The sequence below is a fragment of the Erpetoichthys calabaricus genome, chromosome 8, assembly GCF_900747795.2.
Source record: "Erpetoichthys calabaricus chromosome 8, fErpCal1.3, whole genome shotgun sequence".
NCBI lineage: Eukaryota > Metazoa > Chordata > Cladistia > Polypteriformes > Polypteridae > Erpetoichthys > Erpetoichthys calabaricus.
Window position 1 is genome coordinate 122529724 of NC_041401.2, and position 14008 is coordinate 122543731.

Consider the following 14008-nt stretch of genomic DNA (forward strand, 5'->3'; position numbering starts at 1 on the left):
GTATTGATTTAAGAGCACATGTCAAACCACTCAGACTTAACTTGCTTAGTGACCTGTCAAACCTTCATATGCTTTGTCTAAGTGAACTATATACAATATAAAATATTTTGTTAGGCAAACCTTTTAAGACGTTATTGGCTAATTCTGCCAGAGAGTATAATTGATACAGCCTACTTAAAGATGGTGCAACAAGTGACAGTTCCCTTGAAAATGTAACCCGGCGAGTCCTGTCTTTCGGTAGTAAAAAAAGTTGAACCCATTTTGTACGAAGTGAGAACGAGGCGGCAGTTTAATGAACTGAGACGTGTGTATCGACGGGCGAGCCTCTGATTGGCTCAGCCACAGCCTTTGCGTGTGTTGTGAATAAAAGAAGGCCGTCGCAGCCAATCATCGAATAGAATGGTCCCTCCCACTGTCTGAGCCAAAGTTGGCCACTTCAACAACTAACAGCCTCCGAGCTGACTTTACCATCAAAAACTAACAGACCTTTTAGTAAAACACAGCAACGAATTTCATAACCTTTGCCCACGCCTGCCTGTGACATTCCCTGTGCTTACTCGCCATCCTCCGCGACCTGTCATTCAGCTCTAGGACAAACTGCTCTCTTTTTTTTTCTCGTCCATTATTGTCCGCGGGAAAATATAATTTTTACTCTTGTTTACTTGGATCATTTCGGTGCTCACTGAAGACAAAGCTTAATACTGAATTACTGTGCCCTGCAAAAGAAAAAAAAAAGGCTGCCAGTCTGGACTTGTTTTCATCTTAAGAACTCCTCACAATTTCTGCTTGTTTGATTGACTGTTTAGAGAATGGCTACTTTACCAGGGACGGTTCCGCGAATGATGAGACCTGCGCCAGGCCAGAACTATCCCCGAACCGGATTCCCTCTAGAAGGTATGTGCACAACCAGCAGCACCCTTACACCCGGAAAATCGTGGTTCATGTATACATTTAAACGGGAGAGGATGCGCTGTCTTCGGAACGACACAAAGATGTGTTGTCACCGAGCTGATTTTTTGACAAACATGCGAAGAAACGTGCTTTTCATTTGAGTGTAATTTTTACCAGAAGTAGAATAACTTTTTTTAAATATACATCTTATATAATCCCAATGTGTATAAAATGTTGTATAATTCCGATATTTCATATTAACAATAGATTGATGCACATTATTTTGTTTGTATCTTCTACAGTAATGTAGATAGATAGATAGATAGATAGATAGATAGATAGATAGATAGATAGATAGATAGATAGATAGATAGATAGATTTTCAAAAAAGAGTTAAAATATTGTGATTTAATGTTGTGATTTAGTGGGACACCATGTGCGTTTTTGGAACTGTCTTTTGAAGTTTAAACATTGTATAATACATAACTGTCTTTACATCTGCCTGTATCTGTCTTTATCATTTGAATTACTTTATATTGACAGAACAATAATGCATACCTTCTTTTGGTAATTTTATTTCTCCTCTCCAGCACATATATATTTAATTGCAAAACCATACAAAAAATCACAATGCAATTTTTTTGTCTTAATAGTTATAACAGGGATTCTTTTTTTTTTTTTTACTTTGTTTATAGATGAAGCTGCTCTTTTGCCCTAAATCCCGGTAGTCCTAATAAAATTCAAGCAGTAAATCAGCGTTTTTTCTGATTATGTGAGAGGCAGTGGATAAGATTTGCAGGCACAGACACCGCTGAAAAGCGCAGTTTTATTTGCATGTGCTAATCTTGGCTTGTGTGGAAGCGGAGCTCGTTCGTGCTCAAGTACCCCATAGTACCTCCGAGGAGAGCGGCCCGACTGCCAGACCCAGCATCGGGAGGATCGGTTCGAGGGTCCTGGTGTAGCGAATGAAAATAAAATACACAGCAAATCGATGGCTCAAAGGATTACATCAATATTTGTACAGCATGTCTGGGAATAATGAGGTCGCAAAGTGTTGCGCTCTTGATGGGCTCTTGAAAGCAGAATTGGTCGCACAAGTGGTCTCCCTGTCTCTCTTTCCATAATGATAGCAGTGCAGGTCATCAAACTCCCTGTACAACAGCGATGGGTGATTTCTTTTGAGATCGAAGTTTTCTAAGAAACATCTGTAAACATGTCTAGTTGTGTTAGAGCCACAAATGCGGCAGCAGCATATCATTTCAGTTCAGGATCTTGTCACGTATTGCCGTGTGCTTGAATTTACAAGAGTCGTCGGGAAATAATTCATTCATTGCTTCAAATATCCACTTCTTTATGTTAGCAATCAAACGATGTACTGTGTGCTTTAAAATCCGAATAGCCGATGGAATGCACCGTATTGTCATTAAGAAAAGTGCCTCATTGTGTAAATAAACAGGCCCCGAACTTTTCCGTGCCTGCGCCAAACGCGTGTACACCGTGCGCGTACTTTTTTAAAGCTTGTGAATTGTGTTTGTGTTTGTTGCAGTCTCCACACCTTTGGGCCAAGGACGTGTAAACCAACTTGGAGGAGTCTTCATCAATGGCAGACCTTTGCCGAATCACATCCGTCACAAAATTGTGGAGATGGCCCACCACGGCATCAGGCCCTGCGTGATCTCCCGGCAGCTGCGCGTCTCCCACGGCTGCGTCTCCAAAATCTTGTGTCGCTACCAGGAGACGGGCTCAATCCGGCCTGGAGCCATTGGGGGCAGCAAACCCAGGGTGAGTCAAGGACATGGGCAGTCTGGTCTCGAGAGACCTCCAGATGCAGGGCGCGATAAACACCCATCCAAGTTACCTGTTTTAGTTGGTTTACTTGTTTGTTTTTTTTAATAATCAATAGTTTATTTTTTTTACATTATGATAAGTGCGTTGTGGTTGCACCATGATTGTTCTTTATATATACATATTGCACAGTCGTGTGACGTTTAAGTAGTTTGGTGCAGTAAAACATGCACAGGTTGGGTTTTGAAAAACGCCTCTTAAAACAATACGCATTTCATGACTTAGTTTAATTGATTTAATGGAAGAAGATGATCCGCTGTGGCAACCCCTAAAGGGAGCAGCCGAAAAAAGAAGAAGAAGAGTTTAATTGATTTAACAATATACCCACAAATGGCCAAAATACTGGTCACAAACATTTAACGTATATACAGTTTTAACCAACTTATTTTATTTTTAAATGTGGGCATAAATGGGAACGAATTATTTGTTAAAACGGCAATGGCAAAAGCGCCTTTTACTGCCTTCATGCTGCAATTCTCTGCAAAAGCTCTGCTTTAGTTTTTAATTTTCATGTCAAAGGTCACTGCGACTGCTTACAGGTAATTCAAAGGAGATTTTTCAGCTCTGCTCCTCGGGGTGTCTCTGAAGAGTACTGTAATTGAAAAAGTGCGAGCCTGGAGCCACAATTTAAATTAAAAGTTGCTTCTCTCTTGTTTTGCTCCATTTGGGTCCCAAAGCAGGTGGCAACACCGGATGTGGAAAAAAGGATCGAGGAGTACAAGCGAGAGAACCCGGGGATGTTCAGCTGGGAGATACGCGACAAACTCCTCAAGGACGGTGTGTGTGACAGGAGTACAGTCCCCTCAGGTGAGGCACCTCCTGGTAAGCGCCTTTCCTTACTATGACCGTGTGTGTGTGTCCGCCGTGTGTGTGAACGACCGGGCGCGTCGGGCGCGCAGCCGACTTTCTAGAGACGCGGCCAGTCAGCGAGTGCCTTGATATTGGAAGTGCAGTGAATATCAGCAAGGATGATGCAAACTGACGACTAGTACTTCGAAATGTATTATTATTATTGTTGTTCTTGTTTTTTTTATTTTTTTAATTAGTGAGCTCAATAAGCCGCGTTTTGAGAGCCAGGTTTGGCAAAAAAGAAGATGACGATGACTGTGATAAGAAAGATGACGATGGAGAGAAGAAAACAAAACACAGCATCGACGGCATTTTGGGCGACAAAGGTAGACTTTTTATGATATTTGTCTGTCTTTCCGCCTGAGCAAAAGTATGCCTTGGGAAAAACAAAAACAAAAAAGTGCGTCAACGGAAGTTGATTGTTCTTAAATGATGTTTATGTGAGCCTGCTTCTGAAGAACTTCTGTCCATAAAATGTCAAGGGTCATTATGTCGGTCACGAACAGCTAACAAACGTTTTCAAATTCATCTGCATGTTATTGAAGCAAGCAATTCAAGTTGTTCGTTAAAGCTGAACAGTTTTAGTCGAAAAATCACCTGTCATTTATTTATATTTATATTTTTTTTCCAGAGCAGTTTCTGACCCTTAGTGGATAAAATTTCGTTTAAATGATTATTAAAAATTGAATTATAGGTGAAACGAGTGATATGTGACGAAAGCCTGGTTGGATAATGGCCTCATATTTACAAGAGAGACAGTTTCTGCATTCTGAACTGTTAATATTTTTTCCAAGTCCGATTTCTATGTTGTGTCGGCCTCTGGTTGCATTGCTTAAATTGCTTTTTAGACCGTGATGGAAAGAAGAAAGGGTGTTTTGTGGGAAGAGAGATTATGATTTATTATGTCTGGATTTAGGGTACTTTGCAGTGTTAAATTAAAGGGAAATAACACACACATATACTATATATATATATATATATATATATATATATATATATATATATATATATATATATATATATATATATATATATTTCTTTTTTTGCTTGGCTCACATTTTGCACCTATATGCATGCCTTTTTTGCATTCTTCCTCGTTCGTTTGCTTCCCCCTAGTGCATTCTTAGTGGATAATAATTAACCAGTAAATTTGTCATGAGTTGAGGGGCATCCGGAGCCCCTGTGCTGCTTTTAATGGGGAAGGGAAGTGTCTCTTTAGCACATTTTGCACCGTTTCGCTTGCAGCTACTGGCTACTCAATTATTTATATGAGCCCTGACGGAAGGTATTTGGGACCAGTAAATTAATTTGTAAAACAGACCAACTCCCAGTCTATAAATGGTCCCTTGAAACTGTAGCTGACAGTTGACCGATTTGACAATCAATATCAATTAAAGGGCCAGGACGGATCGAGTTGAACCGTAACGCTTTTATGTACGGCGCACTAAATTGTTAGACAATTAAAAGAAATCTGTCTTCAGCTACTCAAACATCCCAATCAAGGCGGGCTAGTTTGAATGTTCATGTGCCGAGGAAACATGATTTAGCAGGAACATTTCCAGAGAGACCAACAAATTGGACGTTTTAGCAGCTAAATCTCGTAAAACTGTTATTATTATTATTATTACTATTATTATCAATGTTTACTGTGTTTGTGTATATATATATATATATATATATATATATATATATATATATATATATATATATATATATATGTCTTGTGTGTATCATATGCAGAATATACTGTGTACGTTATGTAATTGTTTATCAAACAAAGTGTTATGACAATTAGATGGAATAACTGTCTTTTTACAAGGCCTGCTTCTTATATTTTGGACGACTTTAAATCATTGTATATTTCTTAAACTAGGAATAACCTGTATTGCTAAACCGAAATTTTGGATGAGTATTAATAATATATAATTTTCTGAGTTGTCTACCGCGTGTTTGTGTCATAAAGTTTCTATCCCCGCGTCTTCCCCGTTAAATGCAAGTTTTCCCTTTTGTGGATTTGAAATGTCTGACCTCATTTAGAACATCGTTTATTTGGATCTGCCTCTGAAACAATTTTATTTAGATTAATGTCACTGTTTGGCCTTTTCATGCACTGATTAGTTGGGCATGTGCTCATGGCGTAGCTTCCATCACTTTATTTATTTATGTATTTATTTCATTTATTATCTATTCATCAATTTGCATATTCATCCAAAAAAGAGAAAAAAGTAAAGTTCTATTATTATTTTGAGTAACTTTTTTTTAAAAAAATCTCTCCACCCCTCCCCCTTAAAAAAATCACCCTTTATTCCAAACTTGAAGATGAACTTCACTCACTAAGAAAGAACTGCTTCGTCTATAGAGGTCTTTAAAAGCGCAGAGCCGGCTACAAAGGCAAACACTAAAAATACAGAGTGTCCAGAAAGGGAATAGGCTCGGCCATTCTCATTCAAAAGCCCGTAAAGAGTGCAGAGAAAAGGAGCGGCCTTCATAAAAGAAGATGAATTATTCAATACTCCCCGCTGCTAGATAGTTTTGTAATATTATAGGATCGTCTGTTGAGAGAGAATGAGCAGTGGAGGGGTGCAAAATGTTTCTTTCTTGTTTGGAAATGGCCAGCGCTCATTTGGAAATCGGCTCTTTGTGTTCGCGACTGCTCACTTTTCTGTATCATCAAGTTTATCTTTTCAAAGTGTGATCAGGGTCGACTTATGAAACGCATTTCATTTCTGAGGAATGGGCCAGTGCTTCGCTCATTATAGGTCTTGATCAACAATGACAACGTCGTCTTATTTGTCGCCTTGCATGCTGTCATTTTTGAGTGTTAGGCCTCGAACTCGACTGTAGATAAAGTTGGTAATTGTGTTTTATATTTAATGAGCTAGTTTTTATGGGTGTCAGAGTTTTCTCATTTAGAAGTTAATTTGATTTCATTCCGTGGAATCTATGTGAATTTCAATACACCTGTTTGGGCTGAACAATCCAGACCTTCATGTGTTATGGTGACACAGAGGAACTCTTCAGCTTGGCAGTGGACAGCAAGTGGTATTGTTCGGCTTTTTTTTTTTTTTTTTTGCATAGCGCGTTAAAAAAGCGAATTTTTGTCTTAGGGCTTAGCCAATCACTCTACACCTATCATAACTGTAATTTCAAATAAATAAAGCAACAACAAAACCAAAATAATAATAATAATAATTATAGTTTTTAATATACATCTGCTTGTTATCTGGCCCTTGATATTTATTTTATTCTACTTTATGAAACAATGTAATTTAATAGGCCCTACTGTAATTTTATAACTAGTTAATAAAAATTTAAATTAAAAATTAAGTAAAAATATTTTCAAGCATCATTCTATTAAATGTCCATGTAGTTAACTTTAATTTAGCTGTTTTTTTTTTTTTTTTTTTGTTCCAGAACCTGAAAAAGTTCACGCTGAATTTCACTACCTGCTACAATCAAACAATATATGTTTTATAACAGTAGTTTCGATCTTCCTAAAAACAGCATGTACGCATGCAATGATGTTTTAAATAAATACCTCATAAAAAAGAAAAATCGGATTTTTAGTACGTGTGTTAAAATAGTTTAATATATATCCAGATAGTTGTGGTTCTTTTGTATTCTTTTTACAGAGTGGGTGAGTGTTAATATATTGTACATTATTCCTGAGATATTTCCACTAATTTAGTATTATTGTTTCTCTCCGCAAAGCATGAATATAGATATGAAAAATTGGTGTGAAATAAATTATTCAGGATTTCGGTTCTTTTATTGTGTACCATCCTGAAAACATGTCGTGAATTATAACGCACTTTAATGCATGTCAAGGAAATAAAATTGGACTAAGCGGGTTTGAAACTAAATGGATGTGTCTATAAAATATGAACTTCTCAATGTTTTTCGGTAATTATTATATAAAATATGGCTTTAAGTAATGCGAATCCCTTTTTCTGATATATGTTGACATTTCTTTAAAGATATGCCCGTTCTTCAAAACAAGTCCATATTAATCTGTTCTGAATGATTCGTTTTGAATGTATTACGTACATGTCATAGACACACGTGTATTATGTTTCATCCCAAATATTCGTTTTAGATTTATTGCAGAGCAGCTGCTTTTCGGTACTTCATCTAAACCTTGCACACATGCACCCTTATCCTGCGTGATACACGTGAATTATTGCGTCTCGATGCTGCTGCTCCTGCTGGATCATTTGCGCCAATGTTTATAAATCTCCCCAAAACAGCGAAAAATCTCTCCAGAATACTTTGATGTCCTGGCGCCTCATTCTGCGCCCGGCCCGTCACTTTTCGTACAGCGACGCGTGTGCAGTTCGCCCGGCTGCTCCTGCTGGAGTTCGCGGTAACGGAGTACCTGCACGGCGTCAGTGTGTCGCGGCTGCTGGTTTACTGCTGCGCTGGTGTGGCGACCTGTGCGCAGGGCGCATCTCTAAATCGCTCCTTGCGCCGTTTTATTCATTTTAATTTAGCCGTTGTAGCGGGATGTTTTAAAATATTGTTTGTGCGATACACTTGAAGCGTCAAGCAAACTTGGTGACAAATTTCTGGCTCCATCTATGTCTTTTCCTGGGGGATATTAGACCGAGATCCTAAATGCCCTCTTTTTTAATTCTTTAAAAGATTCCTCTTTGCGCCTGTTTCATTCTATCATCCGGCTGGCATTTAATAATGTTAAGACTTATTAGAGCTCGTAATGAAAACTGTGGCCGCTGAATGGGGAGCTGTGTTGCAGAGGGGTGTAATAGCTCCAAGGCATGGTAAGAAATGTATTTATCCACAATCAGCCCTCACTCTCGGAGTTTCAAGCACAAACGTTATGTTGAAGGGTTTAAGGCGGGATTAAATTGAGTCTTTTATTTCTTTTCACTTTCATCTCTAAACGGCTCACTCTGGCTAGCCCTGGGCACAAATTCATGAGATTTTAGGTTTCTTTTATAGTTGTTAAGATTTTTTTTTAGGGGGGGTGCATTAGGATCTCTGACATGCAAACTCGAATATGGGGGGAAACCCGCACTTCAGGAACAAAGTCCGAGAAATTAAGTGCAATAAATACCCACAAAGTTGAATTTCGGGGGAGGAAATAAAAAAAAAAAAGCTGAAACTTCCTAAAAAGTAACTACTTTTGTGACTTTTTCGATTAATTTTTGTGGAGCAGTTTCAAATTTCTTCCCTTAGAGTATAAATCCAAGCATCTCAAAATGTTATAATAAGAATCAGAAGAGAATGGCATTTATTGTCTTATGGCACTGTTTCGGCTTAAGACTTGCACTTGTTTGATCTGAAAATTATTATTATTATTATTATTATTATTATTATTATTATTATTATTACCGAAAATTAAGGATATATTAATTGCCAAGTCATATTGCTTAAAAAAATGTTAAAGTGCAAATACTTAAATCAATCATTTGAAAACTTTCTTTTTGACATCTTTAACCTTTTTTTATGGTAGCTGATTTAATAAGTATATAGGTGAAAAAGTTACGTTTTTTAAGCCGTTGATAGTTTCTTTATACTGTTCGCTTCGGTATTGGATTGACTTGATGAAGGCGCTATACAGACATTCGCGCTCCCAGTCGATGAAATCACCAGCTCTCGCAAGTGATGCAGGAAGGCACGGGTTAATCCACTAGGTCTCGCTTTCTGAAGCCGCCCTGAAGCTGGGTGATAATTACTGAATGGCGACAGTGCAGTTATGTGGAAAGGCGAAAACAGCGAAATATAAATAAACAGGCGGATTTGGGAAGTGTACACTGGCTGCCACACTTTCTCCGAGTATGAGAAGTAGCTCGGGAAGTTGCTGAGATGGTGTTTGCAGAGATGTGCCAAATCTAATTATACGAGAGATTGAATAGTGAAAGAGAGAAGGAGGCAGAGAGCTCATCAGTCCGGACAGAGGGGGCTTCCTCACCTGGCGGCGATCGGGGGGGGGGGGGGGGGGGGGGGTTTCAGGGGTATCAGTCAATTTATCAGCAAGAATCTGCATTGATTAAACCAACAAGCTGCCGTGCTAGAGAGAGCCTGGCCATGGACACTTCAGCAAATCGCAGGATTACCTGAGGTTCCCAATCTAATCAAACAGAGACCAGGCGGGATTTGCGAGTGGGATCAGACGAAATAATAGAGGCCATTGGAAAGACAGAGAGGTGACAGGCTGGCCCGGCCATGTGGGCTCTGCATTTTCAATTAAAACGAGAAAGAGAACAGGAGAACGAGTTAGGAAAGCAAATAAGAAACAGAGAACCGAGGGGGGGTGGGCGGTTGAGGCTTGAGTGGGGTGTCAGTGGAAGAAAGAACAAACAACGCTCACCCGAAACCGAACGTGCACCAGAGACCTTCTCCATATTTGCCGCTCTGTCCTCTCTAACGAAACAATAACAGGCGATGCGACGGACCGCGGTCTCCTGGAAGGAAATCGTGCGTTTCTGAAGACCCTCAGAGGAGTCATGCGGCCCTCGATAATGTTTGAAGCAAATATGTGTATTTGTGTTTGCGAGTCCAAATAAGCTTCATCGAAAGAGAAGCAGGGATGAGGCGTGAGACCACTTCAAAAGGATCCATCTGGAATGACGAGAGCGAGATTTAGTAAAAGTATGAGGAAGTTATTTAGATATTAATAACATCTTCTCCTCGGGCATCGGGAGTCACTCCATCTGCACTTTCTCGCAGCTATTTGGCTGGGTTGAAATTGAGGAAGACCCAAATGCTGAGGAGAGATAACACAATCATCACAGCCCCGGTCCTGTGACTGCGCATCATTGCATTAAACTCGGATTAACCTCGTTGTCCCTCTTCGCCGCCTTCCTCCGAATTTCACTGGAATTTACATGGGAGGTGTTGGAGGGACATACAGGAGCAAAGACTTGGAGCTTTGAGGCACGTAGCCAGTGAATACAAAGCTTTCATTAAATGATAGTCGCGATAAAATAAGAACACCGCGACACCAAATGACCCGCCTTTATAGGGAGAAAGAAAGAAAAGGCAATTAATTACTTCTTTTGTTACTCTTATCCATCTCGGTAACATGACTGTCAGACGAGTATGCCCATGTGGCTAGAAGTATATGCAGTAAGGTTTTAATCAAATATGCTTAATTGGTACAGTATGCCACGAACAAAATAACTTATGTATATTCATAAATTAGAAGGAGTCGCGTTACAGTACATTAACGACAACATTCATATTTTAAATACAGCGTAGAAGATCATTTTAAGTGCAAGGAGCTAGCCCTGCAAAGATGGAATATTTAAGCTTACGGAATGAAAGATATCGGTGCAAAAGCAAAAAAAGAAAAAAGGGGCAATTTTAATGCTTTCCTGTTTTATTAACCAAAAACAGAGTGCAACTAACGCCATATATATTTTTGCTTTGTTTGAAATACGATTGAAAGTGCACGGGACGAGTTTTTAATCTGGTAAACGAGAGTGCGATAATTTGCTGTGCACCGTTCTTATAGGCATCACGATTAATTATAATATATTAGTCATTTGTTAAATTAAATCTGTCTAAATCCTGTGATAGATAGATAGATAGATAGATAGATAGATAGATAGATAGATAGATAGATAGATAGATAGATAGATAGATAGATAGATAGATAGAAAAGGCGCTATATTACAGATTGATGAACGCTGGAACACAGTGGTCAAGAAGAGGAATACTAGAACTGTTCTTCGTCATTAACAAATTAAATTCGTGCAGCCTGATTCAGGTGTCATTTCTGTTGACAAATGCCTATTTTCTCCGAATTAGAGCCCAGTCCAAAGACAAACTTTAATTTTTGTTATGAAGCAATATCTTTACTTTTGTATTGTAAGCATCCATATATGACCCACCATGTCTTTGTCACATGCGCGCCGTTCCCGAAGTGGTTTTTTTTTTTTTGAGGTTCAAATCCCCAGGTATTATTTTTAACCATTACTCTAAAATTATGATGTGATTACCTGGGTTAACAGCAGCAAAGGAGTTTTAAACGCGAAGTCTGCAGATGACAGGTCTGTCGTACTGGAAGGAAGTTCAAACAGAATTCTAAAGGACTCGTCTGCTCTGCCGCGGAGGATTACGTTTGGTAGTGGACTCGCAAGATTGTGACAACTAATAGCAATTTATAAAGACATTAGTCATCTTCAGAGAGCACAAGTCTACATTAAGCTGCCTTGCCTTCTGTTGGCGAATATTAATGCGCCCAATTATTTGCGAGGACTCCGTTGACCTTTGAACTTGAGGCGGACCCCGTGGTTGTCAGAAAGGGGATTTTAGTTCGCGTTTGAGAGTACAGAGAAAAGATAGAGGAGAGAAAAAAGAGAGAAGAAGTAGGTGAAGAAAAGTAGAGGCAGCTAGAGGAAATTGAGAAGCTTATAGTCTTTGATCCTTGGCTGCTTTTGCTTATCAGAAACATTTGTGGTGACACCTCCACAATAGCAGTTCATCATATTACTGAGCGCGAGTACGTCTTTCAAGGCTGTCTGTCTATTAATTAAAGACGCCGTTGTCATGCGGGACCGGCTCTATCTGCGCAGACATATTACTTACCAGAATGGGTTCAGGATCTCTAGTGATTTTTTTTAAAAGGGACAATCTGCCTTTTTGGTCTACTTAGGGGAAATTCAAAAGTCTACAGTGGAGGACATGGGGATTTTACTCTCAATATAAAAGCGAGTTAATAATCCCTGCCTGTTCAATAACTTTAAGGGATTTAACAAGCCCCTCTTGAAATCATTTAAAGGTGTATCCTACCAGGACTCCGTATGTGTCCTTATTGATAGCGCTAATAAACGGCCCACCGCCCCACCAGCCATTTGCATATGCGGGTAACGTCGATGGAGGAGACGACGGGAGTCATCATAAATAATGGAAGCTGTGAGTGAAAGGAAACGTGCGCTTCCGGTTTATGAATCAGTGAGAAAAGAGAAGAGGCAGTGGACAGCCGGTCTGCTGGCATGTGTCGGTGCCTTTGCTATTGTTTCGTTTTAGTTGATCATCGAAGGTGGCTAACGTAAGGCTTCGTGTATGTAAAATGCAAGGCAACAAGTTCCGCCGAACGCAAAACGTGGAAATTTAATTCATTTAAAAAGATCTTTACACGTTGTCTGATAAAAGGCCAAGTATGATGTTCCTAGTGCAATTCTTGCGTTTCTATCGGGAATATCCGAGTAATCCTCACGTCAAATTAATAATACATCGCTAAGGTAATCAGAGCCAATTTATTACGAGTACTCGACTATTTAAAACAAAATCCCGTCGTTCGAAACGAAAATGGTCTTCTCACCAGTTTGCCATGTTGAATAGCTCTGCGCTGCCCGATCTAGCGAATGAGGCGGCAGGACAGGGGCGTCCGTCGAGGGGTGGGGGAGAAGGGTCACGTCTGAGGACGGACTGCTGCTGATCTAAATTAGGGCGAAGAGCTTGGAGGCTCCTGACAGGCAGCAGGGCTCGGCTCTCGAGGCGCATCACTGCTGGGTTTTATTTGCGAAGCCTAAAAATTAGAGGAGCCGCGGGAGCCGCGCTGACCCTTGGCGGTCACAGCTGATGGACCCTGCACAGAGGTCACCGGCACAAAGGAGAGAAATGCACTTGTGACTTTTTTGTCCCTTTTTTAAACTTTTTCAGTATACACTAGCGAGTTTATGGAAAAAATAATCCCAACAAGTAACTGGCTTACGTTGGCCATTGCGGCTGTTTGGTGTGTGTCTGTGATTCTCAATTCGATTCAAAGCTGAACAAGATCTTTCGTAATTCTAAGTTCGCATGTATCATTCAGAATTAGTTTCTGGTTTGTTTACCAAAGCGGATATTTAATCTTTTAACAGTTGTCCCTTTTCTCGCTGTAGCCCCTGCCCCTCGTCTTATGTAAAGGCCATCGTGCACTCGTACGCATTAAACACATTTCAGAAAGAAACGTTTTCACGTTTTAAAAAATCCAGAAGACTACAATATGGACTGTGCAGTCTGAAATCAGATTGTAGCATGAAAAATGTTCTGTTAAAAAATTTCCTGTTTCTGGTGATAAATGCCCAAGTAGTCGAGTTTTAAAATGCTCCTGGACAGCACTGTCAATCGAATATTTTATTTCGTTTGTTTTATTTATTAAACCTTAATGAGTGACTTTCCTTTCCTTTCCCCCGATTGTCCATTATTTTTAGTTGGTGGCCACGTGTAGCTGCAAACCCGATTGTCACTCTGCCCTCGTATGGGGTCAGTGGTGTTAGGAATGACAAGCATTTCTTCACAACTTAGAGCGCTCTTGACCGTGTCTGAAAAATAAAAGACGACCCCTATAAACATGTGTTGGAGCCCACCGGCTCTTTTCTCACAAACCCCCATTACTTAGGCTGCCCTTCCAAAAGTGAGCGGGCCGAACAGGGCTGAGTTAAGGTTGGTCGATACATTGAGAACGTTTAAA

At 39.7% G+C, this 14008-nt stretch overlaps 1 protein-coding gene across 1 annotated transcript in view; it reads left to right on the forward strand.

Annotated features, from left to right (window-relative positions):
• The first annotated feature begins 400 nt into the window (after nt 1-400).
• pax7a (paired box 7a) overlaps nt 401-14008 on the forward strand; it is an 84748-nt gene continuing 71140 nt past the window's right edge. The window contains 4 exon segments of the mRNA XM_051930401.1: nt 401-894; nt 2438-2673; nt 3417-3543; nt 3783-3911. Of these exon segments, the coding sequence (XP_051786361.1) occupies nt 810-894; nt 2438-2673; nt 3417-3543; nt 3783-3911 (577 nt within the window). The 5' untranslated portion in view covers nt 401-809.